General features: G+C 42.5%; 4 protein-coding genes across 4 annotated transcripts; 3 read left to right on the forward strand and 1 right to left on the reverse strand.

The window, feature by feature from the left end:
* Nucleotides 1-882: 882 nt before the first annotated feature.
* LOC311054796 (zona pellucida sperm-binding protein 3-like) lies at nucleotides 883-8,860 on the forward strand (the record flags this gene model as incomplete). Its single annotated transcript, XM_084070800.1, has 10 exons — nucleotides 883-1,158; nucleotides 2,809-2,924; nucleotides 3,308-3,411; nucleotides 4,044-4,221; nucleotides 4,705-4,822; nucleotides 4,915-4,997; nucleotides 5,273-5,448; nucleotides 5,988-6,152; nucleotides 7,512-7,667; nucleotides 8,556-8,860. 10 exons carry the CDS (start codon nucleotides 883-885, stop codon nucleotides 8,858-8,860), a joined length of 1,677 nt encoding a protein of 558 aa, XP_083926926.1.
* Nucleotides 8,861-10,451: 1,591 nt separating this feature from the next.
* LOC311055630 (histone H4) lies at nucleotides 10,452-10,763 on the forward strand (the record flags this gene model as incomplete). Its single annotated transcript, XM_084071879.1, has 1 exon — nucleotides 10,452-10,763. One exon carries the CDS (start codon nucleotides 10,452-10,454, stop codon nucleotides 10,761-10,763), a length of 312 nt encoding a protein of 103 aa, XP_083928005.1.
* Nucleotides 10,764-11,946: 1,183 nt separating this feature from the next.
* Nucleotides 11,947-12,321, forward strand: LOC311055417 (histone H2B-like; the record flags this gene model as incomplete). Its single annotated transcript, XM_084071608.1, has 1 exon — nucleotides 11,947-12,321. The coding sequence occupies one exon, from the start codon at nucleotides 11,947-11,949 to the stop codon at nucleotides 12,319-12,321; it is 375 nt and encodes a 124-aa protein (XP_083927734.1).
* A 540-nt stretch (nucleotides 12,322-12,861) lies between these two features.
* LOC311055488 (histone H2A-like) lies at nucleotides 12,862-13,245 on the reverse strand (the record flags this gene model as incomplete). The annotated part of the gene is made up of 1 exon (XM_084071683.1): nucleotides 12,862-13,245. One exon carries the CDS (start codon nucleotides 13,243-13,245, stop codon nucleotides 12,862-12,864), a length of 384 nt encoding a protein of 127 aa, XP_083927809.1.
* Between the last annotated feature and the right edge of the window lie 3,732 nt (nucleotides 13,246-16,977).

Consider the following 16,977-nt stretch of genomic DNA (forward strand, 5'->3'; position numbering starts at 1 on the left):
CCCCAAACCTAACCTCTAAATGTGTCATTGTAATCTCAACCCATACCCAACCAACCCCATGATTGTGAATCCTGATTATTTTATTGATTTATGTATTTATTCATGTTTTTATTTATGTTTGTTTGTTTAACCATAAAAACAGCCATTTCTCTTGTGAGTCCAAATAGTCAAAAAACACACACACACACACACACACACACACACACACACACACACACACACACACACACACACACACACACATGCATGCATGCACTCGCACGCGCACACAAGCGCACGCGTGCACACACATGCACTTCACGGCCGATCTACACCAGACTTTTCAAAGCGAGCGTATGCGTGGTGCGTACAGCGCGTTTGTTTCATGGTTTGTTTAGATCCAATTGATTATCAATGATAGCAGCTACACCAGGCGCGCGGATACGCGAGTCCCCCATACGCAGACTTTTAAAATAGGACTGGATCTAAAAGTGCGCGTGTGCGTATATGTGCGTGTGTGCGTCGTGTGTGCGTGTGTGCGAAAAAAATCTGGTGTGTGCCGGCAGTGAGAGGTGCGGTGTGTAATCACTAATGACTAATCAGTGTAAATTGGAAGCTGATTCTCTGACCATTTAGTTCAGGTGTGCAGTTGGCTGTTACAAGACAGTGTCAGTGGCCAGCTACTTATTACCCCTGAAGTGCATGGATCATTAGTGCTCTCCTTGTGGGTCAGAGGGAGCAGACCTGTTGTTTTATTAACAGTTTATCCGTGCTGTTGTTGGATTCATGGACACTTCAATGTCCTCCTCAATCAACCTGCTCCTTGTGCTGTCCTTGTGTGTATCTCTAGCCTTACTGCCTGTTTATGGCCAAATACCAAGCAGGTTTTTTGCTGCTCGTCCGATGGACGTCAAAAAACGGCCTCCCTCTGAGCAGCAGCAGAGTGTTTTACCACCAGAGCAAAAGGAGGAGGAGGTGGTGAACACTGTGAGTGTTAAATGTCATCCAGGGTTCATGGAGATCACGGTGAAAGCGGATCTGTTCGCTGTTGGAGCTCCTGTGGCCGCAGAGGAGCTGCATGTGGGGCCGCAGAGCAGTCAGCTGTGCTCGGCTGTAGCATCTAGACATGACGAGTACACCATCACTGCTGGACTGTCCGACTGTGGAACCAGACACTGGGTAAAAAGCTACACAGTAGACAATACTTTAGTTAAGTGGTTTTCAACCTTTTTCATGCCAGGGACCCCTAAATTGATGTACATTTGGCCGCGGACCACCATCTGAAAATGTTTTGTGCCAGGGACCCCCAGAAGCAAAGATTTGAGTTAAAAATGTTCTCTTTGAAAAATTAATATACTCAAAGATTTGCACATATTTTCAAGATTTGAAAAAAAAAGCAGATCTACAAGCTCATAGTGCAGCACTCGGTGCTGCGCTATGAGCTTGTATATCTGCTATTTTTTGAATAGCCAAAGCTAAGTTGTTAAAATGATTCTGAGGCTATGTTAACTAAATTAGCTGGGGACCCCCTGGCCCTGGTAGCCCCCCAATGACCACTGGTGGTCCCCGGACCACTGGTTGAAAACCACTGCTTTAGTTTGTACTTTCATTGAGTTATTATTATTTTTTTCTTTTTGCATGTACTTGGTTCACAAACTTAATGTCAAGGACCCCCAAATGTATTGTGTATTTCAGTACGTGGTTCTCAACCTGCGGGTCGGGACCTCCAGGGTCACACATGATTTTGGAGTGGTCCCCAGATGACAGGAAAGTGACAATTTAAGGACTGGTCAGGGTGGGGAGTTCAAATATGATTATTTTACGTCAGAAATCATCATTTTGGCGGGTCGCGGCCTGATAAGGTTGACAACCACTGGTGTATTTGGCCGTGGACCCCCATCTGACGATTCTATTGCCTAGAGACCCACATACAAGTTGTGTTTAAAATTTGTCAAATGTGTTCTGATGTTGAAAATGGCAGATCTACAAGCTCACAATGCCTCAAAGCTTGTGAGCTTGTACATCTGTCGAAGGGCCGATGACTTGAATTTTACGGCCCCACTTTGAGAACCACTGATGCAATGGATTCCTTTTCCAACTCTGGTGCTTATTAGACTGTTTATTCCTTCTTTCACTGTTCTAACATCCATATTTATGACAGTACTTGTGTTACTCTACATGTACTGCATTTTGCTGGGCAGTACTTATGTTACTGTACATGTACTGTATTTTGCTGTACACAGTCAAATACAAGTGCTGAGGGCCCCACACATTTTCCGGTAGTATAGGCCATTGGTTCTCAAAGTGGGGTCAGGGGACCCCCAGGGGTCCTTGAGGGGGTTCCAGAGGGTCCCCAGCGAAATGTGTGAATATAGCATCACAATAATTTTAACCTTTTTATACTTTGGGTAACTACAAGCTCATAGCACGGCACGAGTGCCGAGCTATGAGCTTGTAGATCTGCTGTTTTTGAAAAATCTTGAAGCTTCGTGCAAATCTTTGAACATATTTATTTTAAAGCGAACATTTTAACACAAATCTTTGCTTATTGGAGTCCCTGGCACAACATATTTTCAGATGGGGGTCCGCGGCCAAATGCATATCAATTTCGGGGTCCCTGGCATGAAAACGTTTGAGAAGCACTGGTATAGGCTACCTGATTCCTGATACTCTTTTCCTAATCCCTGTGCATTACTGGTTTTGGATTTGTATTTTCCTAAACATAGCTGAAGTAGTCTCTATCTCCTTTTCTGTATCTGTACAGTGTTTCATTACTGCTGGTGACAGCTGAATTCTATCTAACTGAAGGTTGTTGCTTCTTCTCCACAGATGAGTCATGACTCTCTGATCTACACCAACCTACTGGTTTACTCTCCAGCGCCCTCCGCTGACGGTGTGATTAGAATGGAGGAGGCTGTGGTTCCAGTGGAGTGTCATTACATGAGGTCAGTCTGCTCTGCTGGCCTGTCATACTGTCACACACCACAGTGGTTGTCACAATGTGATGTGTTGTGAGCTTGTAGGTGGGCTATTTTCCTTTTTTTTTTAAATACATTTTGCAAAAGGTAGGCTGCAGCCAACACTGACTGAGTGTCCCATCTCTGCCCTCAGTTTTCTGTCTCTCTGCTGTCCTGTCTAAATGACTTATGAACCTTACGGAACTTATGGAAAGCCTCTACGAGTCTACGTTGTTATACCTTTCAATCCGGGAAAGCATCTGCCATTTTAGGTGTTGCTATAGCAACATACATTTTGTAGGTTAGGATTTAGAAGGCGTTTTGGGTCTAAATGGATTAAAACAGCCCGACATGACTGTTGTGTCTTTCAGGAAGTACAGTTTGTCCAGCTCCTCTCTCGCTCCTACCTGGGTTCCATTCACCTCCACCCAGGCTACTGTTCAGACCCTGGAGTTTGACCTGAAGATCATGACAAGTATGTTCAATCAGAGTTCAAATACCACTTACTGAGGTACATTTTAATCGTGGCATATACTGTAGTCCAGTTGTTCTAAAAGAAAATCATATCAAGGACCCCTACATGGATATGCATTTGGCTGTGGACCCCCATTTGAAAATATTTGCTGCCAGGGACCCCATGACAGAAGATTTGTGTAAAAATGATCACTTATTCAACATTTTTACTTTTTCCCCGTAGTATTTTTCAACACAAAAAAAAGATAATCAAAAATAGCATATCTACCACATTGTAGATCGGCTATTTTTGAAGAGCCAATGTATAAAATAGGGTTAAAGTGGTTCAACCGAATTTGATACTATAATAACCATTTTTTGCTGTGGGCCCCCTGGAACCCCTTTAAGGACCCCTGGGGGTCTGCAGACTCCACTTTGAGAACCACTGCTGTTCACATGCATTACTCACTTATGTGCACCTATACATGCATAATCTTTACTCATATCAGGAATATCTGACCTGCTTTCCTTGTTTGTTTGTTTTTCCTGAAATCTACAAGTGATGGAGCTTGTATGAAAACTTAATTTCTCCGACTTCTTTACACCTGCAAACCTGTGATGTGATCTATCTCTTCCATCTTGTATTGTGTTTAGGTGACTGGCAGTATGAGCGGGGTTCTAAGGTGTTCTACCTTGGAGAACCTATCAACATCGAGGCCTCGGTGAGGACCGGTCACCACATGGGACTCAGAGTGTTCTTGAGCAGCTGTTTGGCAACGCTGGACCCTGACAGACACTCCATCCCAAGATATGTTTTCATCGAAAATGATGGGTAAGAATTAAGCCAGTGGTTCTCAACTTTTAATATCAAGGACCCAAGTTTGATATGCATTAGGCCACAGACCACTATTACCTTTTTTCCTTCTCTTTTTTTTAATTTCTGGGACCTCAATCTACCCTGTAAAATCCAGTGTTTTTCTAACTTACAGACCTGCAAGGGTCCTCTTAGACCACCGCCCTTACTCGATGTTCTTACTCGATCAGCCCATTAACCACTTTATACCTAGTATCCCCATTTTGACATGTCATTATAAGCAAAAATGACATATCTACAATTTCACTTGTAGCTTGGCTATTTTCGGTCAAGGGATTTGGAGGGAAAATGGGAGGAGGCCAAGTACAGACCCCTGGGGGACCCCGGTCAACAAAGTATAGGGTTTAAACCGATAATTTACCTCAAATATCAGCTGCAGATTAATCAATAAAAGTGTCAGGATTTCCACTCATTGACATTTCTGTGAATTTCTGCTCATAGGTGCTTGGTGGATTCTCAGCTCCAAGGATCACGTTCTCAGTTCAACCCAAGGATACAAGATGATAAACTGCAGTTGGTTGTGGACGCCTTCAGGTTTCATAAGGAAGATAGAGGAGATGTAGGTGGAACCCATTTGATTCTTATGGTCAATATCACCCATAATGCATGTAGAACTGAACCTATTTAAAAACGTCAAACTTCTTTTCACAGCTCTACATCACATGTCTGATTACTGCCAGCCCTGTCTCACACGTTGACTCACACAACAAGGCCTGCACCTTCATAAACGGAAGGTTTGTTCCTCTCACTGCATGTTCAGTTCACAGCTTTAAGCCTCATGTATACTTAGTTGTGTGCCGCTGTTGCACATCGATGATAGCAGCTCTAGCTCAGAACGCATTAGCTCTGGTCCAGAGCTCTCTTCACCAGAGCTAACAACACATCACTCTACGACTGGCTATTTAGGGTGAGCGACTCAATGCACAACCAAGTGTAACTCGGGCCTTAGTAATTGTCACATGTTATTTGGCCAATTTGCAATCTTCCTTTTTGCTATCTTACTTTTTAGATGGCGGTCTGCTGATGGCAATGACTACCTGTGTGGCTATTGTCAAAAGGAGAGTGAAGGTGGTCTAAGCCAGAATGAAGTTGGCCCAGACCACTTCATGCCACGTGCATTTATTCCTCGTGGCTATGGCAAGTCTCGAGTACCTCAGTCCCACTTCAAGACTGGAATGAAAACTGGTAGAGTATTCAAAGAATAATAACTGGTTATTTGGTTACGTTTAGACTGCCAGCACAAGTCAAGTCTGAACAGCAAAGCAACACATGGAAACTGATTTTTAGTGATCAGATTTGAACTGCATTGCTAGATGGTTTGAAATTAGATTCAAGTCTGATTTCTAAAGCTGTCTCTCTGTGGACACTCGAACACTGAAGCAGATTTATTGTTCATCCTACAACGGTATCGCTGGCTGAAAGTAGCCGATCTACAAGCGTCACGGCCACTTGTGAGCTTGGTAGATGTCTATTTTCAGCGAGTGACATCGTCCTATGACAGATCATTGCTCACGCCTATGTTAACCCCAACCAGTGCAGAGAGGTTTGGTTAGTCGCTCTGGTTCAGAGTGTCTGCTACATGCTTAAATTGTTAATTGTCTGCGATGAAAACACAAATCCGATCTGATCACTTTCAAATGGCAATTTTAAAAAGTGAGTACTAAAGATTAGATTTCAGAAACCAATCAGATTTGCCAGCATTCTGAACATACTTTGTCTTTTAGTGTGGGAACAGGAGGCAGGCGTGGGTCCCATGTTGGTCTTGCCAAACAAGCACAAACTTGGACCAATTCCTGAGGAAGAGCTCCCGCCCCTCCTCGCTAAAATTGCTAGACCAACACTGTATGGCAGCAAGTGGAGAAGTGGAATAGACCCTACACCCAAACCCAGTAAGTCATAACACTCCAATGTAATGAATAATTTAAATGTTTTTGCTTTGCTTATTCTTCCAGTGATTTAAAAAAAAATTTTATTAATTATTTTATTGTATTGTTAAATAATTTAGTTCTATTAGCTCTATATGCCGATGGTAATGCTTGTGTGTTTGTTCAGTAACTGGTCCCCCAGTCTCTCCATCTCTTTAGTAAACAGAAAATACATTTTAAGGTCAGGATACCAGTTTCATCCAGCTCTTTATTAAACAGAAAATGCATTTTCAGGTTGGGATACCAGTTTCATCCAATCAGCAGAGAGAACATGTTTATCGGCTTAAATTTGTAGTGTTCCAATGTTGTTCTCACCTGCTTGGATGAAATTGGTGCCCACCTGGAAATGTATGTTCTGTTTACTAAAGAGAGAGAGGGGGAGACCCCTATTAATGAACAAAAACACGTATAGCAATGCTTACCATCAGTATGTACAAATATTTAACACGTATTTTAACAACATCACTTCTACCACCTTGAATTAACCAGATCGTTCAGATCAGACTGGCAGCCCTGTGGACTCAAGTAAAGATGGGGGCTCGGCACATGCTGAGAAAGGTACTGATCAATCGTTATTGATTTAGATATTGACCAACACACTGGTTCTCAACCTAAGGTCCGGGGACCAACCAGGGGTCCGAATCTTGGGGGGCTAACTCTTGAGAGTCTCCAAATGCAAAGGGTTATGGGTGTATTTCAGTGGTTTTCAACCCTTTTCATATCAAGGTCCATTATTTCTTCGGCATTTAAGCCACGGACCACCGTTTGAGATTTAGCCTCTCAGGCCCAAAACGTAGAATATTTTGTTATCATTGGATACGATTTTGTCCACAGTTCCATGCTGTATGTATTGATGTGGTGCCATAGGAGACAACAGGCAAACGTTGATCAAAATAACAATTCTTTAATTAAGTAATGCAGATGTTTAACAATAATAATAACTCTTGAGAGCATAAAATGAAAGCAAATGGTTTCATTTTACACTCTCAAGAGGGTCCATTTGGTTACCAACTCCATCATTTAGCTGCAGTGCATGGGGACCACCTGGAACCTCCTCAAGGACCACTGGTGGTCCCCGGACCACTTGTTGAGAACCACTGGTCTATTTGATTCGATTTGTACACTCTCAAAGTTGAATAAACGGTGAGGCTTTTACAGTATAGATTGCTGGTCGCAGAGATAAATGGTATCAAATGGGGGTCTGTGGCTTAATGCGATATCAAACTGGGGGTCCTTGGGAATCACTGCACTAATCAATACTGTAATGGAGGGTTTTGAGAACGAGGTCTCATTACTGATGATTTTTTGTTTTGTTTTTTCCAGAGGTTCAGAAAGGAAATGTGTTAGGTTACTTGCCTACAGACCTGGAGAAAGGCTTGGTGTTCGATGATTTGCCTGTAACAGAGACATCAGAGAGTTTCACCGCCGCCATGAAAGTGACAAGCGATCAAGAAGACACTTCTAGTGGAACTGATGAAGGTATTCTATGGCATGGATTATGTTATGATTCATATTCTTATACGTTTTTTTTATGTTTCAGCATCACATTTCCTCAGTGGTGGGAAGTAACTATGTATATATTTATTTTACTTGATTATTTCAATATTTTGATACTTAAAACATCTACTCAAATACTGAATTCTACTCGATTTGTCATCTTACTAATACAGTGACTAATGACTTTGCAAATTTAGATTATTACATAACATACATTATAGTCCAGGGGCCAAGGCAGATTTTGGTACCACCTAAGGTGGCCGTACATTTTTGGTATTTTTGTATTCCTACATGTCTCTAGTTTATATTTTGGTATGATACATCTTCCAATTCAGTAGCTTAATGACAGTAATCACTCTAAACTCTATTTTGTTTTTTGTCGCAATAATTTGATGCCCGGGTGTATTTCCGGTAGGAGACACAAAGATTCTACTTTGTGTCTCCTACCGGATACATTAGCTGGTAGGTAGTGATAACTGCCATTAAGCTACTGAATTGGAAGATGTATCATACCAAAATATAAACTAGAGACATGTAGGAATACAAAAATACAAAAACTTTACGGCCACCTCAGGTGGTACCAATTTGTGAAAATATCAGTGTTGGCCCCTGGACTATTAAGCATTTTCTTTTTTCTAAATGGCATTCTACAAGCTCACAAATTGACGTGTTGTGAGCTTGTAGATCAGCTATTTTCGAAAAGGCTTCACAAATTGGGAGAAAATAAGTCGATTGATGCAGTATTTTGATTCCAATACTTTTTGCAATTTTACTCTAGTCAAATGTTGAGTGGTGGCCTTTTTACTTTGTGGTATTGCTACCGTTGCTTACATACAATAAATCTGTATTTTTTCCACCATTACTTGGCAGATGGGGATGGTGATGTTTCCACAGAAGCGACAGAAGATGTGATGTCTCTTTATGTGACCCGTGAGGCTGTTCCAACTACTGCTGCACCATCATCCAACGAGGCGGCGCCCCACACCACAGACCCTCCCAGTGATGTCAGCCCGCCCACCCCTGTTAAAAAGAGTAACCACACTAAAGTGTACACGACTACATCATCACGTCCAACGACGACTTCACATCCAACATCATCGCATCCAACATCACATTCCAGACCATCTACCCCTATAGATAAATCTGACCCCAAAAAACGCTTTAAGACCGCCTGACCTTACAGATAAATCTTCCCCCAAAAAAATGCTGAAATAAAGCTGTTTAAATGTATGCTTTTTGTGGTTTCTGGGTATGTTTATTTGAACTCTATCTCCAATATATTTTTTTATATGGACTCTATCTCAATATATTTTTTTTATATGGAAGTGTGCAAATGTAAACGCCTTACATGCATTTAAGGGCACATATAAAGGAAGACTGACAGGTGGCGATGCATTACCAATGCCTTGCCTATTTCGATTTATAATACAGCAGGTATGCTTTGATTGACATTTTTATTAGGCAAAAGAATGTAAAACAACACAGTTACATTTATAATACTTTTGTCTAAAAGGTCCGACCAAAAAAAGTCCTTGCGGACTTGTTTACATTGGGGTCCTTGAATTAATTTCATAGATATACTAGCAACCAAACAGTTCAAAAATCAACACAAAAATACAGAGAAGAAATACCATTGTACAAAAAAAAGCATGAAAAATAAAAAATGTATACAAACTAGAAAATGTGCTCCTTGGAGCACAGGTCTCCGCCAGTACTGTTCCTGATTGATCCTGTCTTACCTCACTTCAAAAGATATAAATGATCTTTTGAAGTGATACACCTATTTATAGGCCTCTATTTCATCATGCGTCTCGCTAGCCAATCAAAGCACACCCTTTCAACATATTGTCACGTGAAGCTTGACCAATGTTAGCTTGGTGGACACATGGAAGGACGAGAACGAAAACATAGTCTCCTGGCGGAGACAAAAAAGGGGAGGGGGGGGTCTACAGGGAAACTGGTACTAGCTCCTCTTTTGAAAGATGAGTTTTCTCTACAGTCCACACTGATAAGTGGGTGTAATTATTTCCACCTATAAGAAAGATTTACAACGATGCCCAATAGGTCCATTTTAAAGACAATAGTAGCTCATCTGATCCTTCCTACCATGTGTCATTTGGAGTCTCCAAAACGTGTGTAATTGTAAAATGTTCATCTTCTGTATGTAGTATGTCATGTACTTCGAACTTGGGTCATGTGTTTTCCAGCAATAACACAGTAATAACAGTGCCTGCAGGAATCTGTTTGCAAGAAGGTATTTAGGTGGAAATAAAACCTATCTTGAGTGTTCAAACTACTACTCAATGCAGCACTTAAAGAAATCATGAGCTCATAAACACATGGAACTCGGTTTACACAGCTCTTGAGTTTTTCATTTAATGTGTTATCCTTTTGACAGATAATATTCACATATATGGTCATCTACATACAATTGTCAACATCACCGACTCAATCAAATGTCCATAAATACACATAATGCTGAATAATAGGTATAAAGTAATTATTTATGCCTATAATTATATTAACTTTAAGCTACAACCGCTCAATGTGCAAAACACAGCCAGATACCAGACCGTTTGGTGAGAACAAAGAACGCAGAACAGTCAGTGGCTGCTATTGTATTTTGTAAAAGAGGGGTGGGGGCTGCAGCTTTGGCACCGCCCAGTGTGAAGCGCTCTGCCTGTCCTCACCTACGTCCTCACAACACAGATAAATACACAAGACTTCGAGTGTCGACATCTCTTCTGTATCACTAGTTACTGAAAAATGTCAGGCCGCGGCAAGGGAGGAAAAGGTCTTGGAAAAGGAGGCGCTAAGCGCCATCGCAAAGTGCTTCGTGACAACATCCAGGGCATTACTAAGCCCGCTATTCGCCGTCTAGCTCGCCGTGGCGGTGTGAAGCGTATCTCCGGTCTGATCTACGAGGAGACCCGTGGTGTCCTCAAAGTGTTCCTGGAAAACGTGATCCGTGACGCCGTCACCTACACCGAGCACGCCAAGAGAAAGACCGTGACCGCCATGGATGTTGTCTATGCCCTGAAGAGACAGGGACGCACTCTGTACGGCTTCGGAGGTTAATTTACGATTCGATTACCAACAACCCAAAGGCTCTTTTAAGAGCCGCCCACAGTGTCTTTACAGAGTTTGATTCCATTATTATGGTAGCAACTTTAGGCAAAGAAGTAGCAGTTTGCCCTCTTATAAAGTTTACTTTAGATGACAATGGATCATGGACAGTAATTAGGTCTTTATCAAATGTCCCAACATGTACAACTTAGTTGTGCACACTTAAGCCTCTAATGGTCATACTGTTATTTGGATAAAATGCCATGATCATCCTCCATAAACAAAACGGCTAAGATAAATATGCATGCTCTTCGCAGGGTTGGATCAGGGAAAGGTAGACTGATGGGACTATGATGATCCTTACATCCGGCGCGCCATGGAGAAGGCACGCGCTGGTACGAGCTCCGTTCGGAATTTAACGTTGCGATGGGAGTGTTGTACAAAAACGAATTTCACCCACTTTTTTACCTTGTAAACCTGTGATGTGACAAGGCGGACAAGTAATATAACACGAATTAAATGGTTATAAGACGCTTCATATAGTCAGGATTAAGATGGGGAAACCAATGTCCATTGTTCCAGCATTTGTCGAGTGTAGAGAGTGGCTTTATTTGACCGTTATGTGCTTATGTGGCAGCGGTGGCCTAGTGGTTAGAGGGGCGGCCTTGATACCGGAAGGTCCCTAGTTCGATTCCCCAATTCATCACATCAATCATGAATCACCGCTGAATAGCCCTTGAGCAAGGCTTCCATTCAGGGTCCGGCTGGAAACAAGCTTCGTGCTTAGTCCGACACCCTGGGTAAACAACAAACTTTGCTTTGCTTTGCTTTGCTTTGCTTTATAAACAAGTAATGTTTTGGACTATAACATTTGAAAGCAGATTCAATTCACACCCACCTGCCAGCCCAATTTCACACTATATAATCTGTGTGATTATGTGTAGAATATAGATTTACCCTAAATGTTTATTATACTTTATGCCTAGACTGTGTTTCAGATGGACACAGATAATACAGAGGGGGAAACAATATGCAGAAACAAAGACAGTGTAAGACACCTCCCTCTGTGTTGTCACATAAGCAGTGGCACCAATCATGTGCTGGGAGTAGCACACCTCATTTGCATTGGCTTGGTATAAATACGGGTGCGGCGCCGCTACAGTGTTACTTCATTACTTAAACTCTAGTAAGAACCATGCCTGAACCCGCTAAGCCCGCGCCCAAGAAGGGCTCCAAGAAAGCCGTCACTAAAACCGCCGCCAAGGGCGGCAAGAAACGCAGAAAGTCCAGGAAGGAGAGCTACGCCATCTACATCTACAAGGTGATGAAGCAGGTCCACCCTGACACCGGTATCTCTTCTAAGGCCATGGGCATCATGAACTCCTTCGTCAACGACATCTTTGAGCGCATCGCCGGTGAAGCCTCCAAACTGGCTAACTATAACAAGCGTCGCACCATCTCATCCAGGGAGATTCAGACCGCCGTCCGCCTGCTGCTCCCCGGTGAGCTGGCCAAGCACGCCGTGTCTGAGGGCACCAAGGCTGTCACCAAGTACACGAGCGCCAAGTAAATTCTACTGCAGTTTGCTTTAAACACAACGGTCCTTTTAAGGACCACCCATATTATCAAAAAAGGTGTTAGTCCGCTTAAAAGTATACTCTATAGGGATTTAAAGTTGATCTACTTCGAGCAGTAATTACAAGTTGTCATTGCTTGACTGAGGGTTAATGCAGAGACCGGCTCAATAGACAGCTGTGCTTTTACATGATCATCGGTTTGGCTGATTTAAACTGAAGCCCATAATTCAGCTGCATTTTGCTCATAGCATAATCCTGGAAAGTCTGTCAATTGCCCCAACTTTACCTGTCAATTTTCCTTTTTAATAAATAAACCATAGTAATTTTAATACACTACATGCGTATATAGCGAGTGCTTGAACCTCACATGAATTATTTGACACAGAAACCTAATGTATGCTGTGTTAATACAAGTAACTGCTATTGCAAATTAGTGGACGGGTGAACAAAGGGGTAATCGGAAGGAACTCTAAATATAGAAATAGTGGGTGGCTCTTAAAAGAGCCTTTGTGGTGTTTATAGAATTAAGTAATTTATTTCTTGGTGGCTTTCTCGGTCTTCTTGGGGAGCAGAACAGCCTGGATGTTGGGCAGCACACCGCCCTGAGCGATGGTCACTCCACCCAGCAGTCTGTTGAGCTCCTCGTCGTTGCGGACGGCCAGCTGGAGATGACGGGGGATGATGCGAGACTTCTTGTTGTCACGAGCAGCGTTTCCAGCCAGCTCTAGGATTTCAGCGGTCAGATACTCGAGAACAGCCGCCAGATAGACCGGGGCGCCGGCACCGACACGCTGAGCATAGTTGCCTTTACGCAGAAGCCTGTGGACACGACCCACGGGGAACTGGAGCCCGGCACGAGAGGAGCGGGTCTTAGCCTTAGCCCTGGATTTTCCGCCGGTCTTGCCTCTTCCTGACATAATTAACGTTTATTTTTAGATTTGGTCTATGAAGAAAATGTGATGGAGATGGAGAACAGCGACACGAAGCTTTTTATATCTTCAACTTAGTACTGTCTGTGGGCGCCCCACCAATCATGTTATGAATGAGAGCGCGGGGCGAGTGTGTATGAGCGCCCCTCCAATCACTACTAGTGGTGTGAACGGTTCCTCCCACAGGAAGGAGGTTCCTGACCAGAGACCAATCAGAATAACGACGGTGTGTTAGAGCCGTGTCTCAAGAGTTTGGGCCCATTTCAGTACAATTCCTATTGAGTCAGTTTGTAGAAAGAGAGTAGGAGATCATGGGTCAAGGCCTCCTCTACTCTTGTTATTATTCTTATACCAGAACATGCATACTTGTGTTATGTGTTATTTTGTTACTCAAGTACAAATGTTTATTCCTTTGCCCCATGTCTACCATGTAAAATATACTTTATTGGAAATTAATCAGGGTGTACAATAAATTGGCATTTACATGACATGGTAATAAGCAATTACTTTAAAAAAATATATAGCAGGCTGGCTCGTCGTATCCGTGGAGAACGTGCTTAAACGTGTAGATAATTGACAAACTCTCAAAACGGCTATTTTAAGAGCCACCCATCTCCTTATTTAAAGACCTCTTTCCCACTTCTGCTGGTTAAATGCGTAGTGCAGTCGAATGAGATATAGGCCTAGAATTGAATAGATTGTGTACGTGTAGTCTAAATGAATAGTAGCCTACTCGTCATCGCTAATAATATTGATAATTGTAAAATAAGCTGTTGTCTCTCCCCCCGGTGTGACTTAGATAAGCGTTGCTTTATGTATTTATTTATGTATTGTGTGTGTGTGTGTGTGTGTGTGTGTGTGTGTGTGTGTGTGTGTGTGTGTGTGTGTGTGTGTGTGTGTGTGTGTGTGTGTGTGTGTGTGTGTGTCTCTCTCTCTCTCTCTCTCTCTCTCTCTCTCTCTCTCTCTCTCTCTCTCTCTCTCTCTCTCTCTCTCTCTCTCTCTCTCTCTCTCTCTACCTGTGTCTGTGTCTGTGTCTGTCTCTCTCATTCTCTCATATCAAGTCAATTATATATATTTAAAAACAACCAAAGTAGGCTACTGTACAGTGAAATTTCTATGCACAAGACATCAAGGTTAAAACACAGAAACAATCCTGAACCGATAGACACTGGTTACTTTATTTTGTATACAGTATTACCTAAAACATGCAGTAGTAAACTTTGTCAAAAAATATATGGTATTCCCTTTAAATGTCCATGCATGTATTCGTTTTTGATTGCTTTCATTTAACATTTGTTTTGGAAATTAGTGGACAACACATGCTTGGCGCTGCCCCGCCCCCACTTTCTCCCATTTGTTTACTTTATATGACCGTCGGGTGACTCGTTAGGTACTCACACTGTCACATACAGTCAGACACACAAGGTCTCCCCACCTCCAGACAACAAACAAACACACAGTCAGTAGCAACACAAAGTAGCGTCCGCTGCCGACATAGATACCTTTAAAGTTCTATATTTATTAGTCTGATCATCATCATCCATGGCTTTGGGGACTGGCTGTGCGGTGCACGGCTGCACCAACACGCGGAGACGCCTGGACGAGTGGTTGGGGACAGAGTGCGCGGACCACCGGCCTGCCACCAAGCGCCAGTGTCCCTGTCCTCCGCTGTTTACGTTCCACACAACAACACACACTGAGGAGGATTTGGAATCACTGATGGAGGCTTTGGATTTGAAGAAGAAGAAGAGGAAACCTCCGCAGAAGAACGTGGTCTGTTCTCATCACTTCGTCGTCAAAGAAGAGACTACAACACCAACAAACTGTTGGCTGTTTGTCGACGAACTGATGAGAACAACGGAGAAGCCTTTCCCTGAGCTGTGTTTGGGACAACATGACCGGCCACCAAAGAGAGCCAAGCTGGAGACTGTCTGGAACTATGAACCTGCACCTCCAGGTACGTTTAGTGAACGGCATAGTTATGTTTCGTTATGTTTGTGGGTTCTGCTATTTAACGTTGGCTCTTGGCTGTTTCAACGTTAGTTATACCTCAGGCTGGCATTGTTTTGGGCATAGGCCTACAAAATGCGGGCACTTATAAGACTGTAGTACCGAACGACAACAAGTTGTCTCTCAAGACAATTTGGAGAGACCCAACAGCCAACACGCACTCACTCAATTCAATTCAAATGAGCATTATTGGCATGAGAAACCATAAGTTTACTTTGCCAAAGGAAGTCTCAAAATATAAAAAAAATAGTTATTGGGGAAAGTAGGCCTATATACAGTTGGGGGGGACAACAACATTGTGTTAAGATAAACAGAGCTATGTCACATTTTGTAGTTAATTATATATAAATGAGTATATATAGGGCATGAAGGGCAGCATTTTTTTCCTCAAAAGTATTAAAAAAGCCCCAGATTTAAAATACAAATCATAGCTTATTTGCAAGGGGAGGCGAAAAAAATACTTCCCCTTTACTTATAGAAATCTCAGGCAGAGGATTCAGACTAAACCATCTGCCTTGACCATGTTGAGGGAAAGATCAGACCCCCTGCATTACTTCTTATTGTACATATTGAATGATATGAATTATTATTTTATCAACAAATTAAACATTCGTATTTGATCTGGACTAGTAGAAATTGCAGGTTACAGGTCTGGCTGGCTGTTGTGAAAGTAATCCATGAAAAACTATGTGAATAATAATGATAAATAGATGGATAGCTTTAGTGTCATTCAACAATCCATACAATGCATTATTGAACACAATTTGCTGAAATCTAAAACTCCTCCTAGTTTAAAAATAATAATAATACTAAAATACTAATAACACCACTAATAAAATCACAATCAGTTCATAATGAGACAAAATCCACCCAAAAATATTGTACAGCAATAATAATAATACTAATAATAATAGAATGTGCACAAAAAAAACCTGTGTGACAATACAGTTGTTTCTTATTCTGTATATATTCATATTTAATGCCTTGTTTTCTCTCCTCCCATGTTAGACATGACCGAAAGGTTTCCCAGTGAATCAACTCTTCCAGGTTCCAGTGTCCCAACACATCAGGATGCTCAGGTCCAGTGGGAAGAGCCCACCCTGCCGTACCACCACAGCTACAAGTCCACACCGACGACCGTGGCAGAGGGTGTGGATGCCACCGTGGCCAACAGCATGCTCCTTGATGACAGCGCCTCACTACTGCTCACAGGAACACGTCTGGAGCATTTCCACGTCATTGTGTCAGTGTTGATGCCGTTCACTGAGCCGTCGTTTACCCTTCCCGTCGCTGATCAAATCATGATGACATTGATGAAGCTAAAACTGAACCTGGTCTTGGGAGAGATTTCTCAGCGCTTCGATGTGTCTAAGAGCATGGCCAGCAAGTTGATTGCTCATTGGATAGACGTCATGGGTGAACAATTTGAGTCTTTAGTCTCCTGGCTCCCCAAAGAAACCATCCAAATGACCATGCCGTTGTCATTTAAAAATACCTGCCCTCAGACAACCTGCATCATTGATTGGGCTGAAAGTCCTGTTCAGAGAGACAAAAAACTAGACTCCAAGAATGCCACATTCAGCCACTGCAAAGGCGCCAACACCGCTAAATATCTTGTCGCTGTGGCTCCCAGTGGACTGATCATGTTCATATCGGGTGATTATGATGGGAAAGTGAGTGACAAGGACATCACCAAGTCCAGTGGGTTCC

The sequence above is a fragment of the Gymnoscopelus microlampas genome (assembly GCF_963454915.1).
Source record: "Gymnoscopelus microlampas genome assembly, chromosome: 11".
Taxonomy (NCBI): domain Eukaryota; kingdom Metazoa; phylum Chordata; class Actinopteri; order Myctophiformes; family Myctophidae; genus Gymnoscopelus; species Gymnoscopelus microlampas.